Consider the following 20,918-nt stretch of genomic DNA (forward strand, 5'->3'; position numbering starts at 1 on the left):
GCCGTTCAAACCAAGGTTGAAAACTATAATGAAAAACAATCACTATAGCTCTTTACTATACATATTGTTTCAAAGCACAAAGTGCAAGGTTATGGGAAGATATTATGTGAATGTTTGGCTAAAGAGATGTGTCTTTAATCTAGATTTAAACTGGGAGAGTGTCTTAGCTAGAAGGCTATTCCAGTGTTTAGGAGCCAAATGCGAAAACCCTCCTTTAGTGGACTGAGAGATCTTGGTTACTACCAAAAGTCCAGAGTTTTGTAATCTTAAAGAGCTTGATGGATTGTAGAACGATAGAAGATAGGTTAAATACACAGGAGCTAAACCATTTAGGGCCTTATAAGTCTGTAGCAATACTTTGTAATCGATACAGATCTGAACAGGTAGCCAATGTAGAGATGATAAAATTTGTGTTATATGATCATATTTTCTTGACCTGTTAAGAACTCTAGCAGCTGCATTTAGGACTAATTTAACTGTAAAGTTTTAATAATCATTCTAATTCTATGAGATAATGGAAGTCCACTCCACAACTGTAATGCTAATGACAAAGAATAACGATATTGTTGGAATCACTTTCAGAATCACTTTTATTCCAGCTGATGAACGAAACAAATATTGACAGCCAATCTAAATCCACCTGAAAGGTCCTGTGGATGAAAGTGCTCAAGCATTAAAAGCAGCAGACGACATAACTGCAGCGTGTTCTCTTAGTTATTTTAGTTTTATTAAAGGTGGGGTATGTGATTTTCTTTTTTGTCCATTTTTTCAAAATCACTTGAAATCCTATTCCTAACCCACTGAGTTAGAAGCACTGAAATGAAAATTAAGCAATTTAATCATCTGTGGAACGGGCAGGACGCAAAAAACTCCAGCCAATCATTTCCAAGACCACCTAGAATCATTGGACAGTAAGTTCGTCAATCAAACGGTCGTACCATACCCCCCTCCCCCCATCCCCCTCGCGTGCGTGACCGCGAGAGACAGAGAGAGAGTAATGGGTGGAGTCAGGGCGCGTTCGAGGAAAGAAGGTAGGACCATTTGGGTTGTGTATTTTCAAAATCTGCCGGCCGTTTTGCAAATCCCATACCCTACCTTTAATATTTTGAATGAGATTTAATTTTTTATATTTTTTAGCTTTCATGTTGATTTTAGTAACATTTCTAGTGCTTTTGTAATTTTATTTTAATTGGCCATTTTTTATTTATTTTTTCAGTCATTAACTGAGAGTGCTTCAACTTCAACTTATTTCAGTTTATTATAAAGGCAACATTTCAAATTTTCATTAAGTTTTAGTTTTCAACTAATATTTTATTTTATTTCAGCTTTATTTCAATGAACAGAAGGTTTAGTTTTAAGACGCTAATAATATAGTTATTGCTGTAGTAATATTTCTTGGTGTGAATGTGCCTTTATACTCATTCAGAAGCAGCCCAGCACACTATTAAGATCTGATTTGTATAGAAGCAGAGGTGGTGATTGTAAAGGGAAATTTGAAGTCCTCATGCGTTGAAAGACTTTTTTTCTTGTTTAGGGCACTTAACGGATCCAATGTCAGACTGAACATCCTCAAAGAGTTTTGTGCAGCTCTCAGAACCTCCCTTCGACTTCTATTCTTGGTTATGAAATGAAAGTTATTCCTGTTAGCCATATTATTTTTGCTCTGTCAGGGCTGTTTCCTGTAAGAGATGATGAGAGATGGCTGAGCTGCGCGACCTTTCCTTCGCTTGCACGTAGAGGAGGGAGTTTGTTGTCGTAAGTCTGTGTTGGGCCCCCGTGAGGTACCTTGGGGCCTCATTGGGAATTTACTGGTGAAGATGTCCCCTGCTAATGCAGTCAGCACCTGAAGGATTTCTCTGTGTGTGTTTGAGGAACACAGATGGTGGGGTGTTTACAAGGGTGACAGATGACACTTGTTTAGGCTGTAAGCAGTCTGGATTGATGCTTCTGTTTGGGGACAGATTGCGAAAACGTACAGTACATGACAAACACACACAAACACATTTCATATGCATACACAAACATTGATTGTAATTTTGCCATTAACAACAACAACAGAGGGTAAAATGTAATTTTACATTAAATATTTAATTATTTTGGTAACACTTTACAATAAGGTTCATTAGTTAACATAGGTTAATGTATTAACTAACATGAACTAACAATGAACACAACATTTGTTACAGTATTTATCAATCTTTGTTAATAAAAATACAGTTGTTCATTGTTTGTTCATGTAAGTTCACAGTGCATTAACTAATGTTAACAAATACAACCTTTGATTTTAATAATGTAATAGTAAATACTGAAATTAATATTAAGATTAATAAATGCTTTAGAAGTATTGTTCATTCTTAGTTCATGTTAACTAATGTTAACTTATGAACCTTATTGTAAAGTGTTACCATTATTTTTAATAAATCAGTACTTCACTAGTTTTCTTAATCATTAAAATGTTGTTGTCAATAATTATTTCTATGACGTTATCTAAGGAAAATTTAGTGGTGCTCTACACAATGTAAAATGATGGCCATATTGAATTCAGTTTAGAAATAGATGTCTAATTAGTTATTATGCGTGTTCCACATATGAGGAAAGAAATAGACATAATTATTAAAAATGGTATGTTAAAGTAATGAAGTTCTTCCGTGTTGTGACTGTGAATTTGGAGCCGGTGCTTAAAATTCTTCTGAATTTTGCTCGGCACACACACACACACACACACACACACACACACACACACACACGCGCGCGCGCACGCACGCACACACACACCAGGGCTGTTAATTCAGGCTTGTCAGTGAAAGTCGGTGTGGCTGATGAAAGCATGCCGGGCGGCTTCTCTGAGCGTGTGCCAAACTCCTCTGCTCTTTAGGGCGTAAGTGCTTGGAGAAGTAACCAGCGTTAGCATGTATCCATTCACACTTGCACCAGCAGACGCTCCCATTGCTCAGATGTAAAATTAGATTCACTTTTTATACCCAGGTATATTTTGTTTTCAAGCCTCAAACGCTTGTAAATAGTTCCCCATTTAATGAGAAGGGAGGGAAAAAAGCTTTTCAGGAGCTTGCTGTGATTTTATAACCTCTTTAACTTGCATGAAATGTTTATAAGAGTGTCACCAGGCACTTCTGAGAAACCAGTCAGCCTGGCATCAATACGGTAAACTCATGGTAGCCAACTTCAAATTGGTCTGTACGATTCAGGATTTGGTGCATGTGCTGCAGCTAATCTTCCTCAATAAACCTCTAAGACAAAAGGGAGTTTCAACTCTGAAAGACCCCGAACCGCTTTCTTTGCTGTGGGCTTCTTACTATCTCACAATGAACTTTTGACACTACTTTTAACAGTTGCGATTCCTCTTAATTTGTCCATGCTGTAGTCCTTTATTTTCTTTTAGTTTGGGGGATGTCATAGATGGCTTGCAGCTGGCAGGTTTTGAGGTTCATTTCATGAATCAGGAAAAGGATGATTATTTTATGTACTATATAAGTTTTTTGATATATAGACAGTGGCTGATATATATGTGTGATATACAGTACATTAATTGCATATGCATACATCATATATGTACATGATACATTTATTTGATTTAATACAATTTCAGTTCCAGTAAATAAGACACACTCTGTCATGCATATATATATATATATATATATATATATATATGTGTGTATGTGTATATATATATATATATATATATATATATATATATATGTGTGTATGTGTGTGTATATATATATATATATATATATTCACCAGTTTAAGATGTCTCTTCTTGAGTCTAAGATGTCTTGCAACTGTTTTCTTCATGCCTGATATATATAAAAAATCAATTGTCTATATGAATGACCTTAACTGTTTATTGTCTAATATCTAATGGTTGGATTGGGGAAGATATGGGTGGTTTTGGTGTGATGGAGAGCTTTTGTCTTTGTTCATAACCCAATTAAAAGTCCTTAACATTGAACACGGTTAACATTTCATAACATCTTAAATCATGGTGTGGCAAATGTTACATGCAGGCCTCCCTAAATGATAATGTCCACACGACTCCACTTTACTTTTCGATTAGGTTTAATGTGGATGTTGTGGTCTTGTTTTACAGGGGTTAGCGAGCCAGACGCAGAGTGCTTACTTCCTACCTGAATTTGCTCTTTCTCCACAAGGAAGCTTTCTGGAAGACACAACAGGAGAGCAGTATCTCACCTATCGCTATGATGACCAGGTCAGAATAACAGAATTACACACACATTCCCTGTGAATATTCATCTGGATTGTGTCTATTCAATTGAGATGATTTCTAATTAAAGTCATACTTGCCACTTCATATTGTGGTGATTAAATTGCACTTTGTAAAACTGCTGCTCTGTGAAATGATCGTGGTTCATTAGCTTCTTGAATTTAATACTAGCTAATAGGCTTTGTTCTAACACCTAGTGAGCTGTCTTGATGTGTGTGTGTGTGTGTGTGTGTATACAGTAGGGCCTATATGTTGAAAATGTAAAAAAAAATTGCATATAATATATAATTTTACCTAATATACGTTGAATAATTTATGTATATTTTATATATACAAAATTTGTATCAGTATTTTTCAGTATTGATTGAAAATATAAATATCTAAAAAATGTACTTTATTGTTTTCTCTGAACTTGGTGTGATGCTTTCGGGGATTGCCTTTCCGGAAATATACATTGTCTTTGACCCAAATATTGTTATGATGCATAATTATGCCTCCTGCCATTTTGGAACTGTCAAAACCACACACCTACGATGTTTTTATATGCTGTCTGTAGGCAGTTCACTAGGTTTTGGAACAGATCTATAAATTTGTCTTTAGAGCTGCATGATTTTTTTGTAGATAAGTAAACTCAGTAAGAATGTCTTCGGGGCGTATGATTAAATGAGTCAGTGATTAATTTCACAGGATGGCACAAGTCAATCATGAATCATTTCTGTCTGTGCATATCTGTGTTGCACTGAGGGGAAAACAGTTCGAAGGATAGTGAGAAATAATATCAGTTCTACAATGTGTCATAATTGTGCTATGAGTAACTTAACATTTAATATGATATAACCCTATTATATGTCTTCAACATTGATAATAAGACATGTTTCTTGAGCAGAAAATCATCATTTTAGAATGATCTTCCCAGCCCCAAACCATTAAACGATAGTGTTTTTAATATATTTTTATATTAACTCTTTCCCCGCCAGCGTTTTTAAAAAAAGTTCCCAGCCACCGCAAGCATTTTGAAAGATTTTCATTAAAGTTTCATCGCCCCCATTATATTTTGTTGTATGAGTATCTGAACATGCAATATATCAAAAGAAAGAACAGAGCCTCTGCTTTTAAACAGAAAAATAAAACATTTTATTCTAACTTAGTGCATTCTTTTTTTAATCAATACGCAACATTTTGAGAAAAACACGTTTTTTTCCCCAGACTACATCCAGATGGGATTCAGAACAATGATCAAAACATAGATGGAGTAGATCGAGTCCATCAACACCCCAAAAGCTTGCACAGTCCTATACCTCATCCTAGGTCGACATTTCATTCAGTAACTTTAGGCAGTTTTGATTTACAATATATGCTTTTTAATGTTTATGATCGCGTTATTTTACATATGCATCTGCTTACATATGCTATCGTTTTGCTTCTTTTTCACCTGTGTTTTGATCCGGAGATTCAGTACTCTTTCAGAAGATGTGTCATAGCGCCCCCTACCGTATAACAGTGAAAACACGGAAAGCAGGAAATTTCCGTCAATGGTGGGGAAAGAGTTAAAGGGATCCGGCTCCAGGGGGATAAACGAAGGCCTTCTGAGGGTAATCCGTGCGGTTTTGTCGTAAAAATGTACATATTTAAAACTTTATAAACGAAAATAACTGGCTTCCAGCAACGGTCGACGCGCGTTCAAGGGAGATGGATGCCGACGTAGGACGTAGCGTTTGATTTAGCTATACTTCGTTCTACGTCACGACGCTTACTACGCTACGTCCTACATCATACGCCAGCATCCATCTCCGTGAACGCGCGTCGACCGTTGCCGGAAGCCAGTTATTTTCGTTTATAAAGTTTTAAATATGTATATTTTTACGACAAAACCGCACGGATTACCCTCAGAAGGCCTTCGTTTATCCCCCTGGAGCTGGATGGATTACTTTTGTGATGGATGCATGCACATTTTTGGGACTTGAAGGAGGTGGACCCCATAACTTGACATTATAACCACTGAAAGATCTAAGACATTTTCTAAAATAACTGAAAATGTGTTCGTCTGAAAAATGATTGACATATGCATCTTGAACGGCTTGAGGGTGAGTAAATCATGGATTTAATATAATTTTTGGCCGAACTATCCCTTTAAGCAATATGTTATGAGAAGCTATATTGTGTTGTGAGTATAGTGACTGCTGAAAGGCTTTGTCAGTTTCTTATCAAAGCAGTTACTGTTGTGTGTATCATGACTGGAATGGTGTATTGACCAATCAGAAGCCTGGACCTAAACTATCTGTTTTAGGACTATGATACTGTGAAAGTGTTAAAGGCTTAGGGTATAAGGGAACATCGATACATCGCTTCACAGGAAGTGGAGCTGTCACACCGTCACCAGTCAGAACGAATAATGGATCAGAGCCATTGAAAGAGTTTTTCAATGGCTCTGCAGTGGAGGAGTTTACATACAGTAGTGGCCAAAAGCTACAAGTTGGATGAAACCATCAAAATATTTTAAATATGAGGGAAGAACAAAAGGTTAAGGGATTTATGTGACAAAATTATTTGGCAAAAAAAGCTACAGGTTTTATTTTACTTTGCAAAAATATTCATAGAAAAACAAAAACTCACAGGAAAAAGTATACATTAACAAAAAGATAATCAGTTATTAATGTTTTGTTGGTTCTCTATTGTTTTTGCATGTGTTCAAAATTTCTTTGTATGACAGCGTGGACAAAAAATATATCCGCACAATTTGGCCTGTTTCACTTTAACACATTTTTACTAATTGAAATAAAGGGTGACAATGTCAATTTTCCTAGGCTGGACATCACTTTTGGCCACTACTTTATGTGTTTGAGTATTCACAAATTTGATCATTATTATACAAACTAAAGTATTTATGCATGTTATGGCGATGAATGTTACATTTGCATATTTTGTCGTATGAATAGGTATGACAAAGTAAAAGTGTTGAGAAGCAGCTGAGGCTCTGTCCTTTCTTATTTTACTTTATTTACCTCAGGAGTTTTTACTATGTAGCTGCACGTGGGAAAGAAAACACACGATATAAGACTGATTCAATGTGATTATTATGACCATTGATTAACACATATACACATGGTTAAACAAATCAGAACCTGGAACGCACCTTTATTGAAGGCACAAGACCTGTCAATGATGTAGATACTGATTTGTCAAATTCTGAATGATCATAATTCACAGAAATAATATAACCTTCCGTGACATGCTCTGTGTTAGCGGCGGTTGGGCCATTTCCACTCGATACAATCAGTTAAGACTTTCAGATCAGCCCCTCGGCTTAAGGGGAATTTAGGCCAGGCCGTCTCGGTAAACCCTCTGTAACAGGAAAGTCCAGGTAAACCCAAAGTTTATAGGCATTATAAAGCTCTGCCTGAGTGTTTTCTTTTGAACGCCTGCCCTGGGAGCCATTAACCCAGACACACTCTGTGCCACTGAACTGTTTTGGGGCCTGTTATGGAAACCTCGGTTCACTTTAGTTCAGCACTGATGTCTGTTTCCAGGCCAGTTGTTATGTCTGTGACGTGTTGGCATGCATGTCCAGGATGGCTTTTATTATGGTGATTTAATACTGGAATGCGGTGGTGGCACAGCAACCATGCAAACACATGCTGCTTCCTGTTGTTATGACAGACTTCCAAGCATTTCTGCTCGTATGGGCTCATACTAATGCACTGCTGTTGTATATCAATGCTGATAGGTGTGTGTGTGTGTGTCTCTCTGTGTGTGCACGAAAACATACTCAGTGGCCCTGTTTGCAATAGAATTCTACCTTACTACTCTTACTTTTGCTGCAGCATATATAGAGTATATGTGAATTTTTTCTCAATTTCTAATTGATAAATTTAGCGTTGTTTTCTAGTTTCAGTTTATTTCTTATTTTAGTTAATAGTATTTCAGGGCTGCTAAAGTTAATTCAATAGGATCATTTAAAAAAGGTTGTTACATTGGAGGTGGATTGTTTCACGTTTTAGAATATACCTTGTATCAGAAGTAGTAAAATTAATTTGCAGCCATTGTGAAAATGTCATTAAAATGTATTTTACTTTCTTGTTTTTCCAAAAAATTTTTGGAACAAGTTAACATCTTTTTTGTGATTTATTATTTGATCAGGCATAAATTGATACATTTTTTAAATTTTGATTTAAATTCACGAAATTTGATTGAAAATACAACCTTTTTGACTTCTAAGATGATAATTAGACTTCTTTCACTCAATTAAACAAATTTATGTGGACTTTTATTTTTTTAAACTTACTATTTTAAACTTAATATACTGGACTTACTCTTTTTTTTAAAGGAGTATTGTTGCACAATTTTTTCCAGTTTCACACTGTTATTTTCTGTTATTTTAGTATTGTTTATATTCTATTGTAGTATTTATTCATATTTTGATTGTCATTTAATTAAAAAAAGTGTTCATTTTTATTTTAAAAATACTTTTTTATTTATCTAAAATATTTTAATTTAGCTTTTATTTTTATTTATTTAAATTTTAGTTTTAGTTTTAATTTTAGTAATTCAACCATTTATTTTTTAGTTAGTTGCCAAGGAAACATTTCTAATTTTCATTTTCTCAGTTAATATAAATTTTTTTTCAAAAAATTCAAAAAATATTTAACAGTTTTTGTTTTAGTTAATAACAACACAGTAGACAATACACAGTTTATAATATATTTTCCTTTGACTACATCTCTGTACAGTGTATATATACAGTTCCCAATAATTTCAACATAGTTTCCATTCTAATGCAGACACAGAAAATGTCCTTGCTGACAAAAAGCGTCACATTTCTGTTCATTATGGGGAAAAAAACTATATCGACTGATGTTTTAAATGTAGAATATGTCAAAAGATTGTAAAATCTTCCCAGTTGTGCCGTCTGAAAGGTAAAGGCATCAAAAGAAAATGCCACCAGCCCCAGTGCCGCTGCTTGCATGCTGTTTCTCTCCATTAGAAAGAAGGTGGATACCATCCAGGCCTGTGCCTGCTGAGGTTAGCCACAGATGGAGGGCTTTCCCCTACAGACACGGGGCTTAAACTAATAGATAATGCACATGTTCCCTTTGGGCATCTCCCCGGCCAGCCGAAACCGTATAAAGCAGCTTTCCTCAGAGAGCCCCGTAAAGCATATCTAATGGTTTTTTGTGTTGCGCTACCTGCTTGAGACTTTGAGTTTAGCCAGCTGGAGATTTTTGGCTCAATGCAGCACGCTAGTGCCAGTGTTTCCACTTACAGCCAGTCCAGTTCTCTCTAAAATAAGTTCTCATTTGAAAAGACGTGACACAGTGCAGGCAGAAGGTGGATTTTTAATGGATGGGTTTGGAGTGTGTTGATTAATTTGGGTCAAGGGGCGTGCAACGGTCGCGGAGATTTGAACGTCTGGGCTTGAGAAGGTGTTCACCTTGGGAAAGCCAGTGCCAGGTTTCATCTTTGTGGTGTTTGACGGGTTTTTTTGTAAGAGTGGCCCCCGTCTGTGGCACGCCGATGTGCTGGAATGGAGATTTTAATTGAGAGAGTCAGGCTCAGCATGGCTTAAAAGAACTCAGAACTTAAATACTAACTATCACTGAAGTGAACAATAATGAACAAAGCAGGAGGGTGTTGCATTTTAGCCATAAAGTGTGAGGGGCCCTGGTCTATACTGAATGCATCTGCATAATGATATACAAAATAGCTGTTAAACAGGTGTTTTGCATCATAGCTGTTTTTATATTGTGTGTTTTAGCACAGTTGGAATCAAGCATTGTTCTCTTACACTTTAGATTAGGGCCAATTCTCACTATTAACTATTAACTATGACTTTTGCATCCATCCATCCATCCATCCATCCATCCATCCATCCATCCATCCATCCATCCATCCATCCATCCATCCATCCATCCATCCATCCATCCATCCATCCATCCATCCATCCATCCATCCATCCATCCATCCATCCATCCATCCATCCATCCATCCATCCATCAGAAACCTTCAAACGTCTATCTATCTATCTATCTATCTATCTATCTATCTATCTATCTATCTATCTATCTATCTATCTATCTATCTATCTATCTATCTATCTATCTATCTATCTATCTATCTATCTCTTTTATCTGTCTGTCTGTCTGTCTGTCTGTCTGTCTGTGTGAGCATGCATGGCTTCTCCTAATTGTCTCTAATTAAAGCCTGAATTCTTTCCAACTGCTAAAAAACCCATTTCATCACCCCACTGCCTGCTAATGCTCATAACGCCTTTTTATTCAATGACACCCTTGATCTATTTTTAATGTGGATTAAAATTTCCATAAATGCACTTCTCTGAATGCCTCCTTTGACTTTCAGGTCCGTGTGCCAAAGAGGATGTTGGTATTGCCAAGGTTGGGATGCTAATCAAGACTCTCTTAGTTATATGGGACATCTAGTGTTTTACCCTGAGCACTTTCAGTCGAGGGTTGTGTAAAGTCCCATTTGCCTAATCCTCAAGAACGCCTGACAAGATGTGGCTCAGTTATAAGTTAATGCTTGACATTTGAAATTAGATAGCGATGCAAGCTTTCTAGTTCAGCGTTGGTAGGCAGATATAAGCTGCAGATGTTTTGTTATCAAAGGATTTAGTGCTGTGGAAAACAAGGGCGTTGATGCCAGAAACATTGACAAGAACAAGTTTGGGGTCAGTAGGCTGTTTTTTTTTTTTTGTTGAAAGAGTTTGATACTTTTATTCAGCAGGGATGCATTCAATTGATCAAAAGTGACAGTAAAGACATTTAGAATGTAGCAAAACGATTTCTGTTCCAAGTAAATGCTGTTCTTTTGAACTTTCTATTCATCAAGTTTCCTCAAAAATATTACGCATAACAGCTGTTTTCAACATTGATAATAATAAGAAATGTTTCTTGAGCAGCAAATCATCATATTAGAATGATTTCTGAAGGATCATGTGACACTTAAAGGATTAGTTCACCTCAAAATGAAAATTTCCTGATAATTTACTCACCCCAATGCCATCCAAGATTTTCATGTCTTTCTTTCTTCAGTGGAAAAGAAATGAAGTTTTTTGAGGAAAACATTTCAGGATTTTTCTCCGCATAATTGGCTTCAACGGCAACCAGAATGTTGAAGTTCAAATCAATGCAGTTTCAAAGGGCTCTGAAGTGCTTCAAAGGGCTCTGCACGATCCCAGCTGAGGAATAGGGTCTTATCTAGCGAAACAATCGGTCATTTTCTAAAAAAAACAAACTATTTATATACTTTTTAACCACAATTGTTTGTCTTGTGCTGGTCTGTGACGCGCCACGTATTACGTCATCAAGTTGGAAAGGTCACGAAAAAAAAAGAAGAAAATAATAATAATAAATTGAAAAAAAGATGTCGGACGATTTTGAAGTTGGAAGAGAAAATGAGATGGAATTTTTCGGCCTTCCCTACCTTTTTGAACCGGAGTACACAGTCAAATAACTTAGATAGATGACGTGACGCGTGACCTTTCCAACGTGATGACGCAATGCGTGGCGCATCGCAGACCAGCACAAGACGAACAATTGTGGTTAAAAAGTATATACAATTTTTTTTTTTTTTTAAATGACCGATCATTTCGCTAGATAAGACCATATTCCTCAGCTGGGATCGTGCAGAGCCCTTTGAAGCACTTCAGAGCCCTTTGAAACGGCATTGATTTTAACTTCAACATTCTGGTTGCCGTTGAAGCCAATTGTGTGGAGAAAAATCCTGAAATGTTTTCCTCAAAAAACTTAATTTCTTTTCCACTGAGGAAAGAAAGACATGAACATCTTGGATGGCATTGGGGTGAGTAAATTATCAGGAAATTTTCATTTTGAGGTGAGCTAAGACTGGAGTAATGATGCTGAAAATTCATCTTTGCTATCACAGGAATAAAATACATTTTAAAATATATTAAAAGTTAAATATTATAACCTTTTCTGTATTTTTAATCATATAAATGCAACCTGGGAAAGCAAAACATCTTTAAAAAACTAACATGTTTCATAAAATTTTACCGACCACAAACTTTTGGACACTGTTGTTCACCCAAAAAGGGTTTTGCTTCATTATTTGCTCACTCTCATATTGTTCCAAACACATATTCTTCTGTGAAACAACAGTAGTGACCACATTTATCAAGTTCCAAAAAGGACCATAAAAATAGTCTAAACAACTTCTGTGCTATATTGCAAATCTTTTGAATATAAGCTTACTGTGAGACTAAAAGTAGGGTCTTATTCACTGATAATCTTTCCCTTTGGCAAAGCTTTAAAATCTCAATTTCAGATTCAGATTCAAAAATCAGGTTTGACCTAATTTCTCTTTTTTGACTGAGCCTTTGATAAACACAAGGCAAAAATGTGTCCTCAACTACACTCACAAAGTTCAACATGAACTTCAACATGACAACAAAACCTCCTGCCTGAAATGAAATGTTTTTTATTGAATGATGTTTCATTCATTGTTGCCAAATCATTTTCATGGTCACACCGCATAAAATTATCCTCAGACCTTGATGTGTCAAGTTGTTGATAAGACTAGAATGAAGATGGAGAGGAAATTAAACATGTTGGTATTGGTAGAGGAGACATGCCAGGCATGTCTCGTTTTGGGTTGGAATGGAGCGGTAAAATATTTGTATCCATTTCTGAAGTCAGGAGTTTTCTTTGCCATATTTAATTGAAATATTTCAACCTCAACTGCCCCCAGCACAACTATAATAGCAGCTAATGTTACTAGAACCCAGATTTATCTTTTTATTGTTCCATTCACCATATCTGAACTACTTTATTAATAGTTGTTCACAGCCATTTCATCCAAATGAGTCATATCATGAGTCATTTTAACTTTTTTCTTTACTTTTTGGTGTTTTTATGGTCATTCTGCTTGATATTCATGGTAACTACAAACTGTTGAAATATGGAAAAATAGCTGTGTGAAGTGTGTTCCATTGGAAATATAACAGCATATGTGTTTGAAACAACATGAGGGTACGTAAATGATGGCATTCGTTTTTGGGTGAACTATTCTTGTAGTGTGGCTGAATGCTGTTATTTCTCTGAGAAAATCACAGAGTCACAGAATGCAGACCACATGATGTTAGTATTAACTTAGGAAACATAATTGTGTAACTTCATGTAGATTAGTCAACCGTGAAGGCCCTGCATTACAGCTGCCATCAATGATATTCAGGGAAAGTGTGTGCATCCTATCAGCCTCTCTCTCCACCATTATTAATCAAATCTGGAAAACTTCTGGAATTTAACCTGGGCCGAAATGACTGGATGTTATTGTAGGTTGCATGTTTTTGCTCGAGGAACAGGCCTCTTTGAGGTTCTGACTTATGGGCAGGGAGGGCAAGTTGGATTGTGTGTGCTTTGCTTTGAAAAATATTAATGTTGCATTGCATTAAAGTTGGCATGAACCGATGTTCTTCCCGATTGTGACGTATATCCAAGTGGAACGGATTCTTGAACAAGAAAAAATGTAGGACAGGGACTTGATTTTGTCATGGGGAAATTGATTGGATGTTTGGAACATTGTGGTTTGCTTGCTATTGGGCGATCTTATGTGAGTACAGGTTGTCCCGCCCTCATGTCAGTAAACACATCATCATAGAAGAGAAGAGATGTCGCTGCAAGAGTTATTTTGATTAAAGGTTACTAGTGCACATGGATTAAAAATAATGATGTGCATGGATTTTTTGCAATTTTTCATAAAAAAACTAATTGAACTGTCAATTTTGATTTTATTGTGACTTTAAGGATAAAAAATTATTTTACTTAGCCAACTTGGGTATTAGCACACATGATGCCTTAAAATGCTGTCTAAATAGGGAGCTCACTAGGCTTTGGAACAGAGCTATTTACAGTTAAATTGATTTAGCTCATGTGGGGGTTTTCATCTAAAATATTTAGCTGTTTTTGTCATTAAGGCTTCAACTTGTGTGTTTTGCTGTTCCTGCTATGTGGGGGTATTTGTGGGGGTGTGTGTGTGGGGGGGCTGTTGCTGTTCTCAGATCAGCTTGTTTCAACTTAAGGGACCTGCACAGGCTGCACACCTGTTGTGTCAATTCCCTGCATTCAAGTTCACTCAAGGTCATATTTTTAACATGGTGACCACGTTTGAATACATATGCGAACTGCGTTATGTTTTATGTGTGTGCGTGTGTGCGTCTCCTGTCCCCCCCCCCCCCTGGACAACAGGTGTGGCCCCTGGAACAGAACAACCATCTGGATCTCATTTGCCTGTCTTCTGAGAGCACGCCGATTTAGCAATCGCCTCATTTTGCAGCCCTTTTTCACGTTCTCTGACACGGCCTTCTTTGGTCGCGGTTTTAACATGAATACATTACGGCAGCGCCCCCTTCACCATCACTGCGGCTTTGGTATTACGTTGAATTTGGGCAGCGGTTGGGTTTACTTTGCAGGACGTCAGCGCTGACCGTAGGGAGAAGATTGAGCCGCTAAGAATTTATTGCTCTGTGAGGAATTCCACTGGAACAAGAGAGTTTGAGAAGCAGGAACAGATAACAAAAGGATAGATGATGCCAGGGCCGTCTCCTGGGTTGTGAAGCAGAGGTTCAACAAGGTTTAACTCAAACAGAGGCTTCTTTAAGACATTCTTAACATGCTGGAGAGATCAGATATTGTCCTCCCTTTGTGCTTTATGTGTCTCAGTTAGGACTTTGCATGAAACACTGGTCTAAATTAAGTTGTTGCAAACAATTCGAACAAAGGGACCTTAGAATGCAGGAAGAAATATTCAACTCAGCAAAAGCAATTACCTGCTAAATCAGATGAGGTCGGAGAATGTCTCGCTCATGCCCCACTGCATCATTCACTGACATTTTATGTGTGAGGACAATCAGAAGGACTAATTTTCTGTGGGGAAGTGGAGACTGCAGGGAACTACATCTTCCTAAAAATGTAATGAGAAAATGATTTTCAGTGTAATTGGTGCATATCATTTTAGTTTTAGGTGTGTAGTTTAGTTTGAGTAGTGCGTTGCAACACACTTTCCCTGATTTTGAAAATAATCAAATGCAAATAACATAAACTACAACATTTACGTGTGAATTTACAGTTAAATGAAAGATTTACAAGGTGAAGTTTTGGAAGACTCTGGCCACCCAGTGGTTAGAGCTGCAATTAATTGAGTGCATTGCTATAACTAACACATCCTTGTGGAGCGCCAGAGTTGATCGTGCGGTGGTTGGATGTCTCACTAGCTACTGCCTGTCTGTCAGGAAGTTGATCCACTAACTGATGTAGGTGGGCACAGAGAGCTGAGTTAATTTGGACAGGAGGCCAAACTGAAGTCCACAAACAGAATCCTAGCATAAGTCCAGATATTGCAGGATGTAATGCAGTCCCATGTTGACTGCGTCATCCACAGACCTGTTTGCTCAATAAGAAAACTAAAGGGGGTTTAGCAAGGGTCCAGTGATGTCCTTCAGGTGGTCCAACACCAGTCTCTCGAAAGACTTCATGACCACAGACATTAAAGGAACAGGTCTGTAGTCGTTCAGTCCTGTGATCTTGGTTTTTTTTGAATGAGGATGATGGTGGAGCATTTAAAGCAGGGACTTCACACAGCTCCAGAGATTTGTTGAAGATCTGAGTAAAGATGAGTGACAGCTGGTCTGCACAGACTTTCAGACAGGTGGGCGAGACATTGTCTGGGCCTGAGGATTGCCTGATCTTCTTTTTCCGGGAAGAACAGACATACATCCTCTACACAGATTCAGTGCAGGTTGAGCAGTAGGAGTGGGGGGTTAGCAGGAGGTGTTGAAGGTTGTGTGGAGTGAAGGTCAGAGTGGGTATGGGGTGCGAGACAACCTTTTTCAAAACAACAATAGAACTCATTCAGGGGTGTGTTTCCCAAAAGCATTGTTAGCCAAGTATGTTCGCAAGTTCTGTCGTTATCAGCATAGTTCAACGAGCCGGTGTTTCCCAAAACCATCGTTCCAATGGACATTCGCAAACAGCATCGCAAAGTTGTGTGGATGGAATGACAACTCTCGACCTGTGGTTAGAAGCAGAGTTTCTAGTTTGCATGACATGTGGACTATTCTGTGTAAAATAAGCAAGTTGACATTCAGTACAACCTGTGTCTTTTATTTAGTTTCTATTGTCATTTATGTCTTTTAGTTTGTCAAGAGATTTAAAGCTCCGTTTTGGAAGACTGCACATGTGCGTACATACTCTACTACGTAAGAACGAGCCTATGATTGAATCTGGAAAAATGAATGAGAAAAAAATAAGAAATAGTCCTCAGATGCCATGTCTGTAATTTACATCAAAATATCTACCATTAATTCGATCTCCACCAATTACTCCACCATGTATGTGACGTCATAAACCAACGTGGTTGAACGCCACTTTGCGACAATATGGTTTCGGGAAACAGTCGTGACTAGCAAGTTGATTTCTTCAACGGTGCATTGTATAGTAGTTAAGCAGCGAGTTATGTCGTTGTACGGGAAACACACCCCTGATCATCAGCCAGTTATTGATTCCCAGCATATAAAGATGTTGATGTATTGTAATTGGTGGTGTCTTTGAGACCTTTCCACCTTCTCTTAGCTACTCTTATCTCTTTTGCCAGTGTTTTTTTGGCCTGTTAATTTTTTTTTTACATTATATGTTTTGCCCCCCCCAAGGCAAGCTCACACTACAGGACTGTAAGACTACCTGAATTGTTGTGGTGCATAGCAGCATGCATACTACACAACACAGTACTGAGGAGGTGCACAAACTACCAGACATTTGGTCACGAGGCAGTCCCGACCAACAGCGAAAACGTGGCGATAATATCAAACAGGTTTGAAAATATCACAGTGTATGTGACTTTTCGAGACAGGCTCAGGTCACGTCACTGACCTGCTGCTCATAGTTAACGTATGGTGACCACAACAAGCATAAATTTGGACGCGATCCGGGTTTTTTGTTGCAGACCTTGGAAATTTGTCAGGGAGAGCAAAATCCAGCCAAAAGTCATGTAGTGTGAGCTTGCCTTAAGAGATCTTATTGAAAGATATAGATGCTCTAACATTTTATGTATTTAGTCTGTTATACTGTTATCTCATTGATGTTTTGGCCATATAAATAACAATATCTGGGCAAATTTTGCTCTGTTTGGGCCTCTATATAAACCTGAGATTATTTTTTTCAACTTTATTGAATGAGCACCATAGACTCACATAACTATATCATACTGTATGGGCTTTAAAAGCCTGATTTATCAAATATGATGCAAAATCTATTTTTAGATTTTCAGCTGCGATTCAATAAACTGTTCCATTTAAAAACTATTTCTGACTATCCTTTCCTATGCCAGGATTAAAAGGGTTAAAAACAGATTTTCAGTTGGTTATTTCTTCAGTTTAGCTAGATATAACTTCAGGTCATACAGACGGAATGAACAAGCGTGCAAGTTATTGTTGATGCTTCAACAGCTTTACACCCAAATTCAGTTAGATTAATTCAAGACCTAAATTTTATATATATAAAAAAAAAAAAATTCTTAGCCTGTTCTGTCCTTATCATCCCGGCATGCTCGCAGATCCACCCCCCCAAAAGGCTTCAAAAAGGACCGAGTTCTAATTGAGGTGGGCAGCATTGAGTAACCATAGCTACAGGAGCCGTGTTATCCCAGCCGAACTACGGCCCACTTGCTCATTCCGGGTCTCAACAACCAGTCGCTAACTTTTATTACAGGGGAGCTCAGATGGATTAGGCCTGAATTGCAACAAAGAAAGGCTGTGCATAGATTTTACGCCACGTTACCCCTTCCTGGGAACTGCCCGTCACCGGCTTTGTTTGAGAGTGGACGTTTTTGGAGAGCTGTGTATACACCTGCTTTGTGTCTTGCTACTACACACACTCAGACACACATAGACACACACAAGCACAGGTTCATCCTTTATTCAACCCCCGTAAGCAAAATGAAACAAGACAATGCACGCTGCTAAACTGTACAAAATGAGGTCTATAAACCATTTTACTTCTATAGTGTGAATGAGAAGTCTTTATTTAATTAGAAATAGCCTGGATTGTGAAACTTGTTTTTTTTATATAAACAAAAAATAATGACATTTATTTCCAAGATTATAAGTAGACGCTAAAGTTAGGTTGAATTCAAGTTAATATTTGTTTCTTAATTACTTAATATTAATATTTTGAGAATTTCCTGTTTTGTTATATTATTTATTTAATACATGAAATACATTTGTATTTAATTTTTTTTATTTAATGTATGCTGTTCCCAACAAGCAAACTATTCTGCATATTGGGATGTTTTATTTGGTGATTTTAATTTTAAAATATTTTATTAAGAATATTATGTATTATATTTCATATATATATATATATATATATATATATATATATATATATATTTAAATACATAGACTCTTATCAGAGTCTGCAGTCAGTTTTCGATAGCTACTGATAATATTGAGGAGCTTGATAGGCGTCGTATTCCCATAGGTAGACGTGGATCAGCTGATGCGAGCTTGACTAACGTGACCTGCCAGAACTGGATATTTGGACACTACGCTTGATATTTAAGCACCCTTGGTATCAGTCTGAAAAGTTATGCATTTTGGTGAAGAATTACACAGACAAACATTTTGTTTCTTTGGAATAGCATGCAATAATGAGTCATGCACAATAAATGACATGCATTAAGAAAATAAATAGGGACAATTATGATTTCATGTTGACTATTAAAGCCAGAGGTCATCTGTTGATTTGATTTTGGCTGATGTTTTCTGTTTTTACTGAGGTCATTTTGTTTGTTCTGGAACGGATGAGCCAGTGTGTCGCGCTGATCAAAGGCTGTAAATAGCTCAGGATGAGTGTATATGTGTATATGGTCATTCTGAATCTAGTGTTTGATATTCAATCCAAATCCAAATTAAAGTAAACATTTAAGTGCTTATACAGCACCCCATTTCTTTCGATCATTATTTTCTCTTTCCTTTCAACTTTGCATAATAACACTTCTGAGTCTAATATAGGAGAGATAACTGCAGGATACAGGTTTCTTGGACGCTCAAGATTGCATGCTACTAATATTATACTTCTACACTACAGTATATATGTATACAGTGCACAGGGGATTTATTTTACTTCACGTCACGTCACGTCACGTCATGTCACTTCACTTAACTTCACTACCAGAGCACACTGCTAGGAATAAAATACCCCACAATGCAATGCACTCGAATTGACCTTCCATTTCCATCACTATGATGAATGAACTGGACATGATATCAGCTGCGATCTCTTTTATGACTCATTGTTTGAACAGTCTGCCAAAAGTTTAGTCAGTTTTTATATAAAAAAATTAATTATTAAGTAGACGCCACACGAACTGAGGTAAAGTTGAATTCCAGTAAGTACGATTTTTGGGTGTAAAATATTCTTGAAATACACATGCTGTTCTCACTGGGCATTAATACAATTTTGTATTTTATTAATATTATGTTCAACAATAATATTAATATTTTGAGAGTTTTATGTCTAAATTTAGGATATTTTTAATTCATATTTTAATGCAATACATGTTATACAAACTGACATCATATTTTGCCTTAATTAATGAATTAATAATAATAATATTTTGAGAGTTCTGTGTTTTAATTTTAAAAATATGTATTTGTATTATATTTTTTATAAAACACATATAACATATTTGTATTTAATGATTTTATTTTAATAAATAATTGGATATAAGATATTCCTGAAATACGTATGCTGTTCCCACTGGGGAAAGCCACTTAGATTACGTCATATTTTGTTGCTGTTTTTAATACTGATATTTATATGAATACTCATATAATAATTTATATTTCATGAGTTATGTTTTTAATTTGAAAATATTGTATTAATATTTTAAATAAATATAATCAATATTTTTGTATCTGATAATCATTTTATTTTATAAAAATAATGAATATTATAATACATTTTTTAAAATAATAAATATCAAATAAATACATAAAAGAAAAAAAACGCATCCAGACTTTCAAAGCTTAGAATATAACCCTGCTGGTTTACACTGGTGTTGTAACGCTGTGTGGTGTACTCAGGAACAGGCTCAGAAGATCAAATCCAAAGGAGTGCAGGAGAAGGAACAACTTTAGTGAACACAACGAGGATAATTACTAAACACAGCTGACACACATGACCTAATAATGACCGTTACCAAGGAGACGGACAAGTAGCGGGAAACTGAACTAAGAAACATGTGACATATGAAATCACACTGAAAGTCCATGAACAAAACAAAACTGAACTGAATGTGACAGCTGTATGTGATATTGTTGAATATAAGAGTTGAAAAGCAGCTCATAGATGCTGATTAGAAAGTTCAATTGGGCTTGTGCTTTCCTGTGTTGAGATTTGGGCTATGAGCCCAGATGCTCTGTGGGGTTCTCCTCCGTTCCTCCTCCTCTCGCGCTCGCTACCTCTGTTTCTCATGCGCTCTCATCCTGTGTGTGTACTTGTATTTTTGGACTCGTTTGCGATATCGTAAATCTGATAACCATGTAGTAGTGTTGTTACCTGGGAAACCCACCCTTAGGATGTGTGCTGTCGGGTGGGTGGAAGAGTGTGTTATTTGGCACATCAGAGCACATTCCATGAGATCTCCA

At 36.8% G+C, this 20,918-nt stretch overlaps 1 protein-coding gene across 1 annotated transcript in view; it reads left to right on the forward strand.

Annotated features, from left to right (window-relative positions):
- The window catches only part of adamtsl3 (ADAMTS-like 3), a 164,066-nt gene that overhangs the window by 19,659 nt on the left and 123,489 nt on the right, over positions 1–20,918 (forward strand). Inside the window, exon 3 of the mRNA XM_084405736.1 lies at positions 4,109–4,228. Coding sequence (XP_084261862.1) covers positions 4,109–4,228 — 120 coding nt within the window. The remainder of the gene's footprint in view (positions 1–4,108; positions 4,229–20,918) is intronic.

The sequence above is a fragment of the Rutilus rutilus genome, assembly GCF_951802725.1.
Source record: "Rutilus rutilus genome assembly, chromosome: 3".
Classification (NCBI taxonomy): Eukaryota; Metazoa; Chordata; class Actinopteri; order Cypriniformes; family Leuciscidae; genus Rutilus; species Rutilus rutilus.